Source organism: Cynocephalus volans, chromosome 7 (genome assembly GCF_027409185.1).
Source record: "Cynocephalus volans isolate mCynVol1 chromosome 7, mCynVol1.pri, whole genome shotgun sequence".
Classification (NCBI taxonomy): Eukaryota; Metazoa; Chordata; class Mammalia; order Dermoptera; family Cynocephalidae; genus Cynocephalus; species Cynocephalus volans.
The window spans coordinates 130,518,463-130,535,587 of record NC_084466.1 but is presented as its reverse complement, the minus strand read 5'-3'; the positions used below and the strand labels follow the sequence as shown (position 1 = coordinate 130,535,587).

Here is a 17,125-nt window from a genome sequence, read left to right as displayed (position 1 = left end):
CCATCACTTCAAATATCACCATCACCTCTTTCCTGAGAACTAGATTTATATCTTTACATCAGTGTCTATTTTGAACTCTCATCCTGTTTTAGACATTTTGCCTGAGCTGTTCCTCTGTCTTGTCAAAATCACTTATCCAAATAAGAACTCCTGATCTTCAAGACCTACCACCCCTGCTCTTCCTCCCTCTTCATTACAGTAAGTGGCACCATCAACTTTGTAGTTACCCCGAGCCATAACCCAAGAGTCATCTTTTACCTTCTTTTCCTTCACTTCAATTTAGAAAAAAATCCCGACATTCTTCCAATTCTTCTTCTTTCATTCTTTCAACAAGTGTTTATTGAATGCCTACTATGTGCCAAGCACTATTCTAGGCTCTTGAAATGCAGCAATAAACACAATGGACTAAATAATTTTCCTCCTGCAACTTACATGCTTGTAAATGGGTGTGAGAGATAATAAACCAGATAAACATGTAAAATATAAAACACAGTGATGAGGGGAAAGTAAAGCAGGGAAGAGCCATGAGGGAATGTGAGGGCATGAGGGAGAAGGTGTTATAATTTTAGGTAGGGAAGGTAGGGGATGAACTCCCTGAAGAGGTGATGTTTGAATAAAGATCTGAAGGCTGTAAGGTAGGGAGCCCCATAGATACCTGGGAGATGTCTTTGCAGTAGAACAAGATGCAAAGGCCCTGAGCTGGAAGTGTAACTGAGGAATGGCAAGGAGGCCAATGTGGTGGTTGTAGAGTGTGGGAGAGGACAGTAGTGGGAGCCAAGGTCAGGGAGTTGAGGGAGGGGGAAGGAGCGGATGTGACAGAGCCTGGAAAGCCTTTGTAAGGACTTTGGGTCTTACTCAAAGTGACATAAAAAGAAGCCACTGTAGAATTTAGTCTTTGTGTGTGTGTGTTTGTTCCTTTGCAAAACAGTGACATGATCTGATGTTTTAAAAGGAACTTTAGCTGCTAGAAACACAAAGTGGGCAGAGGTGGAAGCAGGGAGACCTGTTAGGAAGCTCTGGCAACTGGCCAAGTGAGAGGTGACTGGGGGCTTGGACTGAGTTGGTAGCAGCAAAAGTGGAGAGATGTCAAGTTTTGAGATATATTTGAAAGCAGAGTCCACACGAGGGACTGGATGTGGGCAAAAGAGAAGAGAGAAGTTGGCCTGAAAAGCTAGAAGAGTGGAACTGCAGTTGACAGAGTTTGGGAATATTAGGCTAGGAAAAGGTCTGACAAAGAGAGCCAGAGCTCAGTTTTGCTCAGATTTGAGATGCCTTTTAGATCTCCAAGTGGAGATGTCAAGTGGCAATTGGAAGTAAAATCGGAAGTTCAGGTTTATGATATCTTTGGAAGAATGAATGAAATAACCAAGGGAGTGAGAGTGGACAGAGAAGAGATCCCTTTCTGAGCTCTGGGGGCACTCCAACATTTAGAGGTCACAGAAATACAACATTCATGCAACAAATACTCGAGCATCTGATATGGGTAGGCACTCACTGTTCCAGGTGCTGAGGATATATCAGTGGATATGACATAGGAGGAACCAGTAATGGAGACTGAGAAGGAACATCCAAAAGGTAACAAAGTCTCAGAGATCTTTTTCCGCTTCCAAAGCCAAGCATCCTTAATTTCCACGCCCTCATTCCGTCCTGGATGACTGCACTAATCCTAACCAATCCTCCTTTTGTTTTTTCTAGCTCTAATCCATCCCATCCACTAAAACCAGATTAACTGTCCCCCAAACACTGCATTTGTGAGGTTACTCCACATTTTAGGAATATGCACCAGTTACCAGGGAGGATCGTTTCTGAACTCTTCTTTCTGGCATTAAAGATATCCATGGTTTTCTGGAATATATCTTGCCTTTCTTTTCCAGTAGTCTACCAAAATGTATTGTGTGCATTCCCTCTTCAGAAAATAACAGGTCAGCTAATAAACAGTGGAGCCAAAATTTGAACTCAGGGAGCTGAATAGGATCCACCCTGGTTTATGTAAAGCTTCAAGACCCAATAAGCAAGACTGGATACCTTAACCTAAGGCTTCTCAGACACAGAGCTGGTCTTGGAGGCTACTTCTGGGACCAGTTTGGCTCTCTCCAGGTTCAGCCTAGCCATAACCAGGAACCCCTGCTTAAAAATCACCATGGTGGCCGAGAGTGACTTGGCTAAGCTTTCACAGATGGTGTTATTCTCAGGCCACAAACCAACCTCACATATGAGGAAGATACATTGAAAGGAAAATAGGGCTGGTCTCATTTGTCCACCAGATCACTTAGTTTTGGGCCAGCCCAGGGGCTACAGTCAAACTAGGCTAGTCTCTGGGAGAAGAGAGATATCTGGGCTCTCAGGAGCTCCGTTTGAAATAAGCTGGATACCTGAGATGACCTTAAAACCCACCCTCCTTTTGAAGGTTATCATTCCAAGTGATGACAGCCTACAGCTACTCCAATGTTCTCCACACTGTTCCTGATCTAAACCAAGCTGACTCCTGAGAGCATGGGTCTACATTCATTGCACTTTCCAGTTTTTGCCATAGTGGTGATTGCAATACTTACTGTACATTTCATGCATACATTACCTCTGGTCTTCATATCACTGCAAAATGGGGATTGTTAATACTAATATATAGATTAGGAAACTGAGGCTCGGAAAAATAAAGTGACCTGTCCAAGGCCAACCATTAGTATGTCGTGCAGCCAGGAAACAACCTCATGTCTGTCTGCCTCCATATCCCGTGCTCTTTATAACACAATGCAGACTCTACATTTCAGGCCGAATCCCAGGTTTATGGTCTCTAATGTGTTAAGAGTAATGGGAACATATTTTGTAAATGCCCAGAGCCTGCAGGAAAGCATGCAGAGCTAATGCGCAGCACCTCACTAGTGAGTCAGAAGTGGAAGAGAAGGGCTTTGAGCTGGGAAGGGGAAAGGAGTCATAGTCCCACCTCCACACAAGACTTCTGCCTTCTGTTCCAACTCTTCCCATGTTTAGCCTGATATTTTATTTTAGTAGACTGCTTGGAGATTTGAGGGGTTTTGTATATATATGGTTGTGATATTTGTTGATATGGTCATGTTTTTTTCATTTGCCTGAGATGTCTGAGGAAGGACACTGTGATGGGGGAGGAAACCTAACTCTAACTGATGACACGATAAAGGAAATATAAGGAATCTACCACGGCTCAGTTTTGGTCTCCTGGGCCCTACCCAATGTAAACAGCTCTCAATTTTGTTTTCTTATTATATGCAGTGAGTTTTACATAGGCTGGATCAGAGAAGGGACTTTATATACATGATAACTAATTATATACAATTCATTTAACTAGATCAGGAAGGTAAGAGGCAATGGGGGAGTGTCTTACTTACAATGTAGGATTATTATGCCCCTTTTAAGAAGGAAGTTAAGCCAAAGAGTGGTAGAGGACCTGCCCCTGTCACAGCTAGTAAATGGAGGAGCTGGTATCTGAGTCCAGGCCTCTGGGACTCCGTGTTGGTGGCTCCACGGTCTTAGGCGGTGAGTCACAGCTGCGGGTTATGGTTCTACCTCTGTCACTAACATTGAGAAGGATACTTGAGCTTGCATCCCAGATGCCTCATATACAAAATGGGGCTAAAAAAAAAGCTGACCTCACATTCACGGTGAGCACAAAATGAATTACTGAATCGGAAAAATCTTTGCAAATATAAAGGTTTTGTTACCATAAGGGATTATCATTGCTATTTTTCTTTGTCCTTTCTCGGTATCAGTTTTTTCAACCTTAAAATTAAAGGATGGGACCAGGAGATAGCCAAGCTTCCTTTTCTGGCTCTAAAATTCTATCCTTTTGTAAATCTAAACAGCCCTGGGCTACCCAGTTTGGCTTTCCAGGATGCTTCTTTGTGATGACATATACCAGATTTTTAACAGTGCCAACAGTTACAGCCTCTTACGTTTACAAAGGGCTGTGAACTCTTAATGTTTATATCTTAATATTGAAGAACTCTATTGGAATGAGATAAGAAAAGCTATCTTGACACATACTAGGTGATTTTTACGTATACAATCAAATTGAATGAAATAATTCTCTACCAAATCAGGAAGAGAAACACAAAAATGTTATCCTACCAATCCTGCAGCAACCATCTAGATTTGGAAAAACAAAACTGCCCCTTTCTCTCTTTTTTAAAGGCTTCATTTTGTAGTAATTGTCCTATCCTACTTTATTGGAAATAGATTAATCAACACCTTTACCCACCTCCCCAACCCCCCAAATTTCTTGAGCCACTAAAAGGCAATTATGAAAAAGCCAACGTTATCATCCAGAGCACCATGGTAACCGACATCACCAGGGCATAAAAAAATAGTTGTTAGTCACTAGAATCTAAGCCAGCAGGCAGTTTGGTTTGCTAAGCAACACTTCAAAAATAGCAGAGTAATGACCCATCACCTGGAGGTCTGACTCTGCACAGCTTTGAACCTGGCCCCAGTAGGAAGTGTCCCAGGTCCCTACACCAATCCACAGCTTAGTCTTCCAGTCAAAGACTAACCAATCATTTATCCAACAATTATTAATTGAAGCTTTTTTCATACCAGGCACATGATTCTCAACATGGGCATTTACTTAGTTTCTCAGTTAAACAGAAGCTGTAAGTGAGATGGACACAGGAAGAACGCTTTTGTGAAAAGCATGGTGGGGCAGGGTTGAAACAGACTCAGAGAACTAACAGCTGACAGCCAGAAGACAGGGAAAAATTTACAGTAGACAGAGAACAGCTTTATAATACGGCACAAAATAACTACATTCCCATGACCACGATCCTGCGTCATCAAGAAAAGATTAAGTTATATTTAGGATCCTTTGTCGAGGAAGACAGAAATGGGTATAAAACACTTTAGAAATATCACCATCAAAAATGGTTAAATCATACAGTTTTGGAATTCGAAGGGAACAAAAATTATGTTTGACAAATACCTCATTCTGCCTAGTTCCCCACTTTTCTGCAAGAAAAGCAGCATCATGATAATTGCTTTACCAGCATTCAAATGTAGTGTTTCTCCCCTCTGCCTTTATTTTTTTAGCTTAAACTCCTGCCTCAGCTGAATGCTCTTTCCCCTCACAATTGCTTATCAGAGTCCCTCTCCTTCTTTCAAGGTCGAGCTGAAATTCTACTTCCTCAGATACATTTTCCCAGATCTCTCCAGAGAATTATTTCTCCCTTCCCCTTACCCCCCGCCCCCAGATGTTTTCTGGATGCCCTTGACTGTACCAAGGCTGCCCTGTACCATCATTGCCATCAGGGCTTTTCCTCCCTTCTCGTTCCTCCCTTTTTGTCATCCCCATGTATATATCCATGTCTATCTGCCAGAACCCTGGTACTCAGTGACTTAACTGCCCAGACAATGTCAATCATCACTGGGGGCAAAGGGAAGGTTGGCTGGTGGAGGTGGCGCTTTCCCTAATGGGTGTCACATGGCCCAGGAAGCCCTCATGGGACTCCTGCTGGGCCTCCTTCCTCAGAGTCCTGGCATGTCTACTCCCTTCTCCTGGGAAGATCTTCTTCCTCTGATGACCTCCGTCTCACCACCCTTTAGGATTCAGCTGAAACACCACTTAGGGAGGGGGGAGTCTATTCTTACCCATAAGACCAGGTCAAGGCCCCCAATCATATGCTCTCCTAGCTCCCTATACTTTTTCTTCAAATCACTTATCATGGTCTGTACTTATTCTTTCAGTTAGTGTCTCTCTCCCAACTCGACTGCAAGCCTCAAGAAGGCAGGAATGTGTCTGTCTTATCCACACTGTAACCTCCAGTGCCCAGCACAGGCCTGACACAGAATAATGCCTCTTCAATATATAAAAGAAAGGAAGGAAGAAAGAAAGAAAAAAATAATTGAGAAGAATCTCAGTTTGGAAAGAAACATACAACCAAAAATAAAAAGAGGATTTGAGAGTTGTTATTGAAGGTCCAGGGGTTCCCAAATGTGGGCCCAGAGGTGAACGAGTTTAAGAGACTACCAGGAAAACCCATGGACTCTCCTCTGAGACATCCAAATGCTTTGAGTCAGCTAGAAACACAACGAAATGTATTTGGTGGTTACAAAAAGGAACTGAGGTGAGCTGTGATATTCTTCCAATAAAAAGAACTTAGGATAAAAAGAGGAAATGGAATTTAACTGCAGCCTGTGAGATTTAGATTAGATAAAAAGATAGTCTGATAACGAAGGCTGGTATGGCCTGGAAAAGATAACTACATCTAAAAAAAAGTGTAAATTAGATTCTCCCTCAGGTTTTTTTGTGCCTGTTACAGCTCAGATTTTACTGTTACCTGGCATTACGTTTGCCCGGGTTAAAAAAAAAAAAAATGAATATTACATAACAACATTATAACAATCATAATGAAAAATTTTAACAACAAAAATATAAACACACAACTTTATTATCTCATATAATTATTTTTGCTTCTTCTTGTTTTCTTTTGTTCTTTCTCCCTGCACATGATGAGCTATCCTTTGCTTACCGTTTGCTGTATTGTTTAGAAGGTAAACATCTCATTCCAATTTTTACTAATTATTACTTAAGTAAAGTTGAACACATTTTAAAGTATATTACATCTAATTATATCAGTGAAATATAACTTTGAGTGAAAATAATTTTGAATTTTTTTATGGAAGACAAATTATATAGCACTAATGTTTTGGCAGTTTTTAGAGAATTAAGCAATGGAATGATTATTCTTCCTGCTGAAATAGCTCACATCAGGATTTAAAGTGTAAAGTAAAACACTGACTTTTTCAACCAAATTATTCCTCAGCGAAAAGGTTACATTGTGTCGAGGCCAGAAGCCCTTACTGGCTGGTTCCACATACTTTAGGCAATAAACACTTGCAGGAAGACTAAAGATGGAAGAGGATAACTTTCAGCTTCATAATGACTGGTCAATGTGTATCTTGCTCACCGCTGTATTCCCAGGGCCTAGTACAGTGCCTGGCCCAAAGCAGGAGTTCAAAAACTATTTGCTGAATGAATCAATGAATGAGCAAAGACTGGTATGAAAAGTGCCACAGGCCATCTTAAAGCCATGCTAGTCTACAGGTACAGTAACCCAGCATATATGGATTGTGCATATGTGGGTGTTACTAACTCAACAGAGCTAAGTTGTTCAACTGAGTTAAATACCAGACCTGTCGTGCCCAGAGACCTCTGACTTCAGAGCAAAGCTTTATTCCTTTCCCTTGTTGTCTAGGGCTGGTTTTCTCCTAAAAACAATTCGATAAATAGAGTAGTAAATTTTAGAAGTTAAGTACAATAAATTTCTAAGGCTCTATTTTATAAAATAATCTTCCCAAATTGTAGAACTCAACCCTGAGGAAACTGTAGTGAAAATAATACCATCATATAAGAAAATCACTCTTGGGATCAGAATAGGACATTTGATTTATGGATGATGGCAGGACCATGAGTTTTTCCCTTTAATCTCTTTTTAAGAATTTGATTAAGGTTGTTATTATGTGCAATGTATTTTAAATATGACAAAATATTAAGAGATATTATTTCAGGATAGTGGAATGATTATCGTCATGATTTTCATACTTCTTTTTTCTGCTGCTCTAATTTTTCTGTATGAAGTATAAAAACTTACAAACTTCAGTAAATATTTTTTAAAAGCAAAATATGCCACCTAATCATAGGTGGCACATTCCCATTGTATTTTCACATTTCTATTATAGCAATTTCCTTTTAATTGTTTATGAATAGGTCTGTCTTGCCCATATACTTATACACTGAGACTTGAGTTGTGAATTCCAATGCCAGTGTAAGTCATCGGGAAAGGTGAGTCCAGCCTGCCTTCCAGCTTTGCAGAGGGGAATACTATTCTCTCACTAGGCTCTAGGCTTTCTGGAAGTGGGGATTGTATCTCATACACCCAACTCTTAGCACGGTGCTTTGAACATGAAAAGGAGTTGTTGCAATACATAGGTGTACCTAAAGACGCAGAGAAACAATGTATGTAACTCTTTTCTTCTAACACTTAAAGTTTGATTCATCCTGCCAAAATAATTGGGCTGGAGATAATTAATAATTCATTTACTAGAGATCTGCAGATCTCTCCCGTTATATTAAAGTTTAACTCCTTCAGCCACCTGTTTAGTCTTTCAACAAACATTTATTAAAAATTTACTGTGTCATATCCATTGTTCAGTGCTGGAGCTACAAAGAAGACAGTCTTGCCCTCCAGATGCTCATTATATGGATGGTGGGGGGGGGCACTTATAAACAAATACTGATAGTATAGCTTATTAGTTCAATAATAGAGATATGCACATGGAACAATGAAGTTGGCCAAAACTGGGGTTTACAGGAGGAGAAGCTTCCTAGAGGAGGTGGCCCATGAGCTGAGTGTTAAAGGAGGAGCTGTAGCTGTATTAGCCAGGCAAAGTGTATTCCTGACAAAGAGTACAGCATGAGTAAAGGGACAAAGACAAGAAACAGCACAGTGCACCACGAGGTTCAGGGTTGCTGGAGTGTACAGCTGTGGCAGGGAACGCTGAGTGATGAGGCTGGAGGGGAGGGCGGGAAGCAGGTCATGAGGTCACTGCTGGCTGTGGTACCAGCTTAGACTTTATCCTGTAGGCAGTGGGGATCTGCAGAAGGGTTTTAAGCAGGGGATGACATTACCAGAGATTATTTTAGTGGCACTGAGAGGATGGATTTGAGGGAGACAAAAATTTGAAGAAGTGTAACTTCTTAGGAGGCAGTTGCACGGATGAGTAATAGATTTGTGTTTATAATTAATAATCATAGCTAACACTTACTTGCACTTGTTATATGACAGGTACAAAATAAGCATTACAGTATAATAATCTTAATATTTCAAACAACCTATAAGTAAACACTATTATTAGCCTCATTTTACAGCTAACAAAACATACATAAACAGTTCAGTAATTTGCCCAAGGTCAGTCTGGTCCTAAAGCTTATGCTCTTAATCATCATCTCATTTGTTTAATTTCTGTCTCTTATATTAGAATGAAAGCTCCATGCAGACAGGGACCATATTGGTGGTGTCTCAACTGTGCCTACACAAATACATGGTAACTGTTGAATAAAATCGATGAGTAACCTAAGTGGAAGAAATAGTGGATTAAATTATGTACAGATTCAAGAAATAGTTTCAATGCAATATTGGCATCCAAATATTTGGCCAACTTTGGTGATTGTTATGAACTAAATGTCTGTGTTCCCCCCAAATTCATATGCTGAATGATATAACCCCCTGGGGAACTATAAGGAAGTAGTTAAAGTTAAATGAGGTCAAAAGGGTGGGCCCTAATCCAACAGGATTGGTGTCCTTCTAAAACGAGGAGGAGAGACCAGAGCTCTCTTGCTGCCTGTGCGCATACACTGAGGAAAGGCTATGTGAGGACACAGAGAGCAGGCAGCCTTCTGCAAGCCAGGAGGAGATCCCTAGCCAGTAACTGAGTGGGCCAGGACCTTGATCTTGGATTTTTAGCTTCGAGAACTGAGAGAAAATAAATTTCTGTTGGTTAAGCCACCCAGTCTACAATATTCTGTAATTGCAGCCCAAGCAGACTAAGGTAATAATTAATAATATGAGGGCTTGTGGTAAAGGAGAGGTTTTTAAGCTGGGAGACTGGACAGACAGTGGTGCCACTAATTGGGGTAGAGACCCAGGAAGAGGAAGAGGAGAGATTTTTTAAAAAATGATTTTATATCAGTTTAATTGGGATAAAACTTCTCTTTAAGAAACAGATATTCTCAAGTTTAGTTTAAAGTATCAAAGTTTCTAAATGGGGTACTCTATCTGAAACTCAAAGCAAAATAACACAGAAAAGTTAAAAATAGAAGGAGGGCAAAGATATATCAAACTAAACTAAGGTAGGAGTTATATTTTACTATCAAAATGAAATTAAGGGCAAAAAACATCAAATATTTAAAAGAGTTTTTAAAAAACTGGCTAAGGTTGCAATCCATGATGAAGATGTAATGATCTTGAAACTTTATATGCTGGTAACTTATTTTCAAAATATATAGTAGATGTAAAAATTGTTAGAAATAGAAGAAACTGAAATGAGAGACTTTAACACCTCTCAGTGTTTGAGAGATTAAGTTGGCAAAATGAGGACATAGGGGTTCTGACTACTCCACATAATTCACAAGGTTGATGTAGCAGATGTACATAGAATTTGCACTCTACAAAGGATACAACTTCTTTTCAAGTATTCAAAGAAGAGTTAAGAAAGTATAAGCCATATACTATAAGCCAGTGGTAAAACCATGATAAATTAGTCCAAACAAAAATTGTGCAGATCACAATCTGTGAGTAAAATACAGGAAAATGGAAATTAATAATAAAGTGGAAGCAAAAATTGCAGCTATTTTTAAAAAGTAGAACTTCTTGACTGATTCTTGAATGAAATAAAGAAACAGAACTACAATTATCTAATTTATTTTCTTGCGGACAACTGATTTTTCTGCCTGAATCTTCATAGAATTTTATGTCTCTGATGTTAAGTAATTTCTTCAGTTTAATTCTGTTTTGATGGTTGATATTAATTTTTCCTTAGATACCATGAACCCTTGTGATATACAGATTCAGTTCTTCATTTTAGGAAATATTCCTTCTGTTTTAACTTGGAAATTGTTTTTTAAATCTTTTATTTATTTTGTTCTCTGCCTCAGGGTCTCTTATTGTCTGCTGTCCAAATAGTATATATGTATGTGTTTGTGTGTGTGTACATATATATATGTGTGTGTGTGTGTGTGTGTGTGTGTGTGTATGCACACACAGCTGCTTTTATTTGTTTATTTTTCTTCCATATCTATTTCTTATCAGGAATTCTGCTTTTGTGTTGATTCCGCTCTTTGACATTACTAATGTGTTTATTTCTGAAATAATAGGGTTTTTTTCTTATTTTTTTCTTTGACTCTGCCAACTACTTTTTATTTAATTCTTTTGTCCATTTATCTACTTTTAAAATTTCTTATAGAGTTCATGTTCTCTTTAATTCCCTTTAGAGTGTAAAGTGTTTGTGGTTTAATTTCTTTCTCTGTTTTCTGGGGTAAAACTTTCAGAAAAACTTTGTTTTTTGAGCACATACTTAAGACTTCTTTCACTGAAGACTTTTTCTCTTTTTTAGCTTACACATGTATGAAAGGCAGTTCTAAAGTTTTTTTGTCTGTCTAAAAATAGTGGTAGGTGGCTTTTCCTTGAACCTCCTCGGTGTTTACGTAGGCTTTAGTCTCCCTTTACACATAAGCATGAGAAGCATGGATTATTAACCCATCAGCAGTTTAGGAGAACCAAAGGGAGCGGCGTCAAGGCTGGAGACTGTCTAGCTACGGTGCCTGAAGTTTCAGTTTGGTCTTCTACATTCATTGTAGAAGCCTCTGCATTCTGCGCTTACTGTTCCTGAGGACACCTTTGAATTTTGAAGTGTTCTAAAACTTGTTGTGGTCAATGGAACAACACTAATCATTCTGTCCTTGGAGTTCACCTCACTCAAAGATAGAAATATATAGAAGTTAGCCATTTAAAATCATTTGTTCAATAAATGTTTATTCATCCCCTAGCCATGACGGCCACTGTGCTTCTCCTGAGGATACAAAGTAAATAAAATTCATTTTCTGCCCTCAAGGAATTCACAGTCCAGTGGGGAGAGATACTATTCCCTTTTGTAAAGTTAGCGTGCTAGTTGGAAAGACATTTTCCTTTTCCCCACTTCTACAGACCTGCAACTCATAAGAAATATAGAGATAAAATTCCATATGGACAAAGAGCTTTGAAGTCACGTAACCTGGATCTGAATCTGGGCCTTGGAATATTCTAGCTGAGTGATGATGTTAGGCAGGCCAAGTAATCTTTCTTAGGTCTTAGGGTTGTCACTTGTAACAGCAGAGTTGTTTTAAGGATCAGATAAGAGAAGGTAGATAGACATGTTTTGTAACGTGCAATATGCATATTAGCAATTATTATTTACAAAAGCTACATTTCTAATTTGCAGAAACTAGAAGTGAATCAGCCATGGGCAGCAAGTCAGAGGTGAAAAGGTCAGCTTTCAACCCTTTGGGTGGCAGGAATTCCAGGATGGAAGAGAAAATAAGACTGGTAGAGTGGGAAAAAGAACAGGCTTTAGGGTCCTAAAGACCTAGTTCAAATCACAATTCAGTCAGTTATTAGCTATGGAAAGTTGAGCAAGTCATGTTTTTGATCTGAGTTTTGGTTTCTTTGTCTGTAAAATAGAGTTAATAATACCTATCCAGGAGGGTTGTTCTGAGTATGTAAAGGGCTTGGCATGGTGTCTGGCAGAATTATCACTCAATTAATGGTAACTTTTGTTCCTATTAATATTAGTATTTTCCTAAGGCATATGTTTAGGTGGTTAAGTTACCTGAGATGCAAGGAAGTGAGGGAAATAAAAGAATTATTAAAGACTTGCATATAAAGTTATTTTTAGAAGTAAAGAAAAGCAGTTCATCACTTCAGCTTTTCTCTCCTAACCCGTGTTGCCAACATAGCTCTTATAGAAAATGACCACTGTATTATGTAGCTTGGAGCCTGAGAACATACCTTGTTAATTAGTCCTTAGTAAATCTTAGTAAATTAGTAGTTATTCTAAGTAAATCTATCAAGCATGTTAAGGGTTCTCTGTCGGTAATGCTTCTCAAGCATTAATGTACACTTGAGCCACCTGGGGGCTTGTTAAATGCAGATTTTCAGTCAGCGGATTTAGGATGGGGCATGCGATTCTGCATTTCTAATAAGCCCCCAGGCAAGACTAATGCTGCTGGTTCATGGACCATACTTTGAGGAAGTGGCAAGGCTCTGGAGAGACGTGGAAATCTTCCTTGGTATCGTGTTCAGTGCATTAGCCTGCTTCTCTAGTGATCTACCTAACTACAAACTAACTATTAATAGAACACCATTGAGCCTTTTTCAGACCAGATTTAGAAATTCTGCAGAGGGATTCATTTCAGATCAATATCTACTATATGCAAGGTGCTTGGGACACAAAAGTTAATGGGACACAAAAGTTAATAAGACACAATCTGCTTCTAAAGACTGCTCTTATTCTAACACTGTATGCCCTGTAGACTGTTAACTTTCTGAAAGCAGTCTTCTTTTCTCCCCTGTTGCCTAAAACTGAATAGATGCTCAACAAATACAAAATGAATGAATGAATGAGTTCACAGGAGTTTCATTAAAAATGTCTTCTGGCAGCACATGACAATGAGATCCTACTTTAACTGCTCTCTATCTTTACTATCACTCCTAAGAGGTGACTGAATTAAAATGAGGCAATTAGAGTAGCCCCTAATCCAATCTGACTGGTGTCCTTGTAAAAAGAGGATATTCAGACACCTAAGGAGACACCAGGGATGCATGCATAGAGGAAAGACTATGTCAGGACATAGTAGGAAGGTGGCTGTCTGCAAGCCAAGGAGAGAGGCCTCAAAAGAAACTGAGCCTGCCAACACCTTGATCTTGGACCTCTAGCCTCCAGAACTGTGAGAAAATAAATTTCTGCTGTTTAAGCCTCCCAGTCTGTTGTATTCTGTTATGGCAGCCTTAGCAAACTAATACAGATTTTTCACAGCTTTCGTGCCCAGATCCACCATCCTACTTCTGTAGGGTACATAAAATATGAGCATAATTCTAAGAGTGTATGGATGAACCTCAGAATGCAGTGGTAACTATTCATGCAAGGATTAAGGGGAGACAGAAGAGCATGAGAGGGTAAGTCCAGATTGGGTCAAAACAACTGCCACGTACACATTTCCATCCCCTTCTCATGATACCAACACAAAGTCCAGGCCTGTTTTCTCCCCAAATCTGAGACTGAAAGTAGATTTAAACTTTCTTCTCCCCTTCTCAGGCTATGTTTTGATATTTAACTTGATTTCAAAACACAAGTATGTGTCCAGAGGAAGACTCCAGATTTCTCTTTGTATTCAAAGTCCTAAAGAGTACTGGTGATAAGGTAATGAGATTGAATTTCTGACAAACAAAAAAATGTATTAAAAATGCACTGTCAAATGAAAGTCCTGCTAGCCACAGGGAAGCTATGTTTGAAACCTGATTCTAAAGTCAGTGGATTGATTTTTTTTTGTTTTGTTTTTAATAAACATGCCAACTCATACCTACAGATGAGGGCTTCCTTCAAAATAGTCATTCTGACATTTATTCTAACCATGTTACTGTTCTTAAACTATGTCTGGGGTTGCTTTCAGGGTCTGTGAGATAGTCTTTTGAATGTTTTCAATGGTGACTCTTGAGAGTAGATTCGATTTTCAAAAATAATCAAGGGTTCTTCTGGGCCAAGTCTGGTGAACTAATGGATCATTCAAACTGTGTAATGCCAAGAGGATCAACTCAACCCCAGAAGGCAGTTTTCAAAGACAAACCCTAGACATGGAGTAAACATGTTATAGGCACAACATCAAGCCTGGGGTATAGGGGAGGAGGATGGTTACTGCACTGAAGGAAACCCCACTCATTTGGATATGCAAGTTTTCTGGGGTCTCCTCTCCGCAGACTATTTCCTCAGGTCCACAGCTACCCTGTTTCTTGGTACCACAGTTTCCAGAAGTACAAGACTCCACTGCCTTTAGTCAACTTTTAATCCCCAACTCAGAACTAGATGGAACGAATAGCAGATGGGAAATTAAACACGTGGAAGAATGTCTAAGGTGTCTGAGGCTTTCTCTAAGGGACTCAAAGGACAAAATTGGGAGGCTCTGGAGACATGATTTTCTGCTCTGTGTAAGGAAGACTGTCAGCGGCTGGAGCTGTCCAGCAATATGGTTAGTTTGCTCTGGAAATGGTGAGCTTCCGGGGCTGGGAGGATTTTAAAGCAAAGGCTGCTTATTACGGGAGCCTGTAGAGATGTCCCTGTAATGGTGGGAACTATGCAGTGACCTCCAAGAGCTATCCCCAGAGTCCAACCTGCTCAATACTTGGCTCTTGGTGGGCCCTGGAAAAATACAGGTGGAATGGAATGAATGAAGAACATGGTGCACCCCATGAGCCAGGTAGAGGGGAGGAGGCCTGGGGCTCAGTCATGGAGCCAAGAGCTAGGGCCTCCTTGAGTATTTGATACCATAGGAGAGAAACTGCTTTCGGTACCCGAAGCCTCACATGGTTATGATAGGATTGGAGGGGACTGGAGTTGGGGGAGGAGAAAGACCACTGCTCACCCTTCTTAAACTCCTCCAGCACGGTGTCCAGCCGGGTATCATTGAAGACGCAGTGCAGGGGCCGGTTGTAGAAGCGGGTGACGGTGAGGAGCGGGGTGCAGTCGTCGGGGTCCACGAAGGCCAAGTCTTTGACAAATAGAATGTCCACAATGTTGTGCCGCTGGTCGCCCTCGTACACCGGGATGCGAGTGTAGCCGCTGCGCAGGATCTCGGAGACAGTGGCGAAGTCGAGCACCGCGTCCGAACGCAGCATGAAGCAGTCTCCGAGGGGGGTCAGCACCTCCTCCACCACCTTGGTGCGCAGCTCCAGGGCACCCTGTATAATGTTGAGCTCCTCTTTCACCAGGTCGTTGTAGGGGTCTGCAGCCCGCAGCGTCTCCAGAAGCTTCTCCCGAGTATAGAAGGTGCTGATCTCCTGGCGCAGCGCCCAGTCCAGCAGGCGGCCCAGCGGGTAGCACACGGGAAAGGCGGCCGCCATCAGGAGCCGGGTCAGGCACACGCTGTGTGAGGCGATGGCCAGTCCGTGCCGCGAACACACCGAGTAGGGGCAGATCTCGGCCCCCAGGAACACGGCGCCGGTGCACACGAGCGCTGGCAGCCACGGGAAGTGAATCCCCGCCTCACCGTAGTCTTCCCCGGTGCCCCCGACGCCAGGCAGCAGCGAGGCGTACAGCCAGCCGGCCAGGGCCGCGTTGGCTCCGGCTTGGCCCAGGAGCAGAGTGCAGAGCAGATGGGTCCCCCTGCCGCGCACGGCCTGCACGCGGCGTGCCTGCTCCTGCTCGGCGGCCGAGCCGCTGTTCCGCAGCACCCGTAATTCCACAGGGTCCAGCGACAGCAGGCTCAGGCGCAGGCCGCTGAACAGGGCAGACAGGGCGAGCAGCAGGAGCGCCCCGAGCGCTCGCAGCCACGCGGGCGGCAGCACGTCCCCTCCCGGGCCGTACAGCCGCGGGCGGACGCGCAGCAGGAAGCCACCGGCGGCACCGTGGTGGTGCCACGCGCGCCCGTCCCAGGCGCACAGCGAGAAGAGCTTCCCGCCACCGTCCGCGCCCCCGCGCTCCGCCTCGCCCTTGCGCAGCTCCCGCACCCGCACCTGGACCAGGGCCGAGCCAGCCACACCCCCGGGGCGCAGAGGCCCCAGGACCTCCACGTCCGACGCCCAGTCGCTCTGCTCGCGGCAGCGCTGCGGTCCCGGGGGGCGCGTGGGGACAGCGCTGGGCGCCACACCGCTCCCGCCTGGGGGCTCCTCGATAAACACTAGCCGCGGAGCCCAGTCGCCGGTGCCGTTCTCTCCTGGGGAGAGGGTGGGAGCTGGCACCGGCGTGGCGGGCGCCGCTGGCCCCGGCTGGAAATAGACGCGCAGGAGGAAGCTGGTGCCTTCGGCCGCGCGCAGGGTGCCCCCCTCAAGGGACACGCGGCCTCCAGCGGTGTCCTCCGGCCGCAGGCCCAGCAACCAGGCGGCGGCGGCCGGGGGCCGAGGAGACAAGGAAAAGAAGAGTAGGAGCACAGCGCCGTGGCTGCAGCAGTCTCGGAGCCTGACACCCGCCGCCGCCGCAACCGCCGCCGCCGCCATCCTGCACCCGGCTAGGCTGCACGTGATACTGCAGAAAGCAGAGTGAGAGCTGGAGGGAGGAGGAGCCGGAGCCGAGAACCCGGCCTCAGGCAGGTCACCACGTGTACGCCCCCTATGCGCGTGGGCAGGAGGCGGTGGGGGTTCAGACCCTGCCTGGGTAGGGGACGCCTTTAGGAGGCTGGAGACGGCCACGCATCACGGCACTATGCATAGCTAGGACACACTTCGGTATACAGTTATCTGAGCTGCAGCCCGGAGAAGGCTTGGCTTGGAGCATGGCTTTCTACTCCAGCAGCAGGGTGCCCATCTGCGAACTCCTTCCCGGCAGTAATTCCCTGCCGGCACCACAGCTTCCCCATGGG

At 43.1% G+C, this 17,125-nt stretch overlaps 1 protein-coding gene across 4 annotated transcripts in view; it reads right to left on the bottom strand.

Annotated features, from left to right (window-relative positions):
* The window catches only part of CNNM1 (cyclin and CBS domain divalent metal cation transport mediator 1), a 56,993-nt gene extending 40,230 nt beyond the window's left edge, over window positions 1–16,763 (bottom strand). For all 4 annotated transcript variants that reach the window (XM_063103116.1, XM_063103118.1, XM_063103117.1 and 1 more), the window contains exon 1: window positions 15,194–16,763. In XM_063103116.1, coding sequence (XP_062959186.1) covers window positions 15,194–16,763 — 1,570 coding nt within the window. The remainder of the gene's footprint in view (window positions 1–15,193) is intronic.
* Between the last annotated feature and the right edge of the window lie 362 nt (window positions 16,764–17,125).